The sequence below is a fragment of the Coptis chinensis genome, chromosome 4 (genome assembly GCF_015680905.1).
Source record: "Coptis chinensis isolate HL-2020 chromosome 4, ASM1568090v1, whole genome shotgun sequence".
In the NCBI taxonomy this organism is placed as follows: Eukaryota; Viridiplantae; Streptophyta; class Magnoliopsida; order Ranunculales; family Ranunculaceae; genus Coptis; species Coptis chinensis.
In genome coordinates this window covers 11,460,492-11,462,670 of record NC_141459.1, presented here as the reverse complement: position 1 = coordinate 11,462,670, position 2,179 = coordinate 11,460,492, and the positions used below count along the sequence as shown (strand labels likewise).

The following is a 2,179-nucleotide window of genomic DNA, read 5'->3' as shown; positions in this document are numbered from 1 at the left end:
TTTCATTAAACCGGTTGTTTAACTCTTGAAGTTGCAAATCAATACAATGATATAATAATCCAACACGATAGTAATGTAAATTGATGTTTCCTTCCGCTCTTCGTCAAGACCTCCCTCGAGCCACATACCTCTTTTCCATATTTGGAACAACCACATCATGTTTGGCACATAGTGAAGAAACTTCAATCAGGAGACTATCCCACCCATTATCTCTCATCGTCTGTAAGCATACCTTTGTTATTTTAACAAGAGCCATAGCATTGACAATGTCTTGGTCTTCACGCTGCAAAGCCTTTGACAAATCATTGCTAATTCCTAATATCGCTTTCATCAAATGCAAATTTAAGATAAATTCAAAAGGCTGCACTGAACTTAATAATCCATAAGCCTCACCTATTTGTTCCGAGCTTGAACCATCTTCCGCTATATTATCAAGCACATTAAGTACTGAACCATAACTGTTTATCATGCCAAGAAGTGTATAATAGTGTGAGCCCAATCGAGTGTCACCAGATCGTTTAAGACTAGTCTTTTGATTCAACTTGAAATTTCTCCGCTTTGTAAGGCTGCAACAACTCTAGCCTTCAATGATTTGCGTAACATATCTTGTCACTTACATGATGCTCCAACAGTATTTACCACATTAGAGAGAACACTAAAAGGTTAGCAATTGACTCATGGTTCTTTGCAACTGATACAAGGGCTAACTGAAGCTGATGAGCGAAACAATGAACATAAAATGCAGACTCATTCTCTTTCATTATAAGTGTTTTTAGGCCATTCAAATCAACTTGCATATTGCTGGCCCCATCATACCCTTGTCCACACAATCTAGATATGCTTAACCCATGCTTAGAGAAGAACTCATCAATTGCCTTTTTAAGTGTTATTTCACTAGTTTTCTTAACATGCACAACTCCAAAAAATCTCTCAATCACGCAACCTTTCTTGTCGACATAACGCAAAACAACTGCCATTTGCTATTTAATTGATATATCACATGCTTAATCGACTAAAATAGCAAACAATGAATTTCCATAATCCTTTAAAATAGCATTTGTAGTTTCCACAGCAGCTGCATTCATAATCTCTTTTTGTATATCAGGCGAGGTCAATTTCTGATTTTTAGAAGCATTATCAAGAACGTTCTTAATGACTTCGTTATAATCTTTCAAAAATCGTATAAGTTCAAGAAAATTGCCTTTACTGATCGACTCCTCTGATTTATCATGGCCACGGAAAGTTAAACCTTGTCTCAAAAGAAACCTAATGCAATCAGTTATTGCAGTTAGATGTATTCGATAATCCCTTCGAACTTGGTCAGATTGTCTCTCAAGAAATGTTTCGATATGCTGCTCTTGATTTAGCAATGCTCGTGCTGCCCTGTAAGCAATATTATGAGCACTATTTGGTCCTCCAACATGCTATTTTAATTTGGTTTTCCTTTCCCAATTAGTAAACCCCTTGTAAGAAAAAACATCTCCGCCTCCTTGTGCCCCCTGATAAGATTTAAAGAGATAACAATAGTGACAAAATGCGACATCTTTTTGAATACTATATTCCAACCAACTAAACTCTCCATACCACTCTTTCCGAAAGCGACGGTTCCTCTTGCCTATTGTCCTTGGAGGAAAAATATGATTAGGCTGGCAAGAACCCCTAAGCAAATATGTTCTTCTCACTGAGTCACGATCATTAGGATGATAATCTGAAATCTTGTTCCTCAATCCAGGGTCTCCCGAAAGACTAGACAAGTCAAGTTCTTCACGATTTCCATGTTGAACCCGCTTTGATGTAGGTTGTTCAAAACCACCATCCTCAGTTTCTTGGTGACTTCGCTTTGAAGAGGATCCTACTTCAACACTAACAACATGATCTGTGTTACTAGTTGGTTGAGCGGGCAACGACTTTTCTTTGATCAAATACTTTAGCATAGCTATTTAAACAATTAAAATAAACCACCAATCAATTTAATTGAAATTGCACGAATTAAAATAAACCACCAATAATGTTTACAAAATAAAATAAAAATCACAAACAAATAAAAATCTAAATAATATGGTTTAGGAATCAGTACAAAAAGACGACAAAAAATTAAATAATATAAGGGTTATCTAGTTACCTCTACAAAACCGGTAGGTGTAAAGTTGTTTGTTTGGATAAAAAAGTAGAAGACTTA

The 2,179-nt window shown here is 36.0% G+C and overlaps 1 protein-coding gene across 1 annotated transcript; it reads right to left on the bottom strand.

Annotated features, from left to right (window-relative positions):
• Positions 1-1,004: 1,004 nt before the first annotated feature.
• On the bottom strand, positions 1,005-1,934 carry LOC147501876 (uncharacterized). Its single transcript, XM_086604406.1, has 2 exons — positions 1,585-1,934; positions 1,005-1,266 (listed from the first exon to the last, which is right to left on the bottom strand). Exons 1-2 carry the CDS (start codon positions 1,932-1,934, stop codon positions 1,005-1,007), a joined length of 612 nt encoding a protein of 203 aa, XP_086460532.1.
• Between the last annotated feature and the right edge of the window lie 245 nt (positions 1,935-2,179).

Excerpts from the sequence above, each read along its gene's own strand:
- LOC147501876 (XM_086604406.1), bottom strand. The coding sequence starts at position 1,934 with ATGCTAAAGTATTTGATCAAAGAAAAGTCGTTGCCCGCTCAACCAACT. Across the intron at positions 1,267-1,584 it reads CGTCGCTTTCGGAAAGAGTG|GTTTCTTTTGAGACAAGGTT; the intron begins GTATGGAGAGTT and ends TGATTGCATTAG.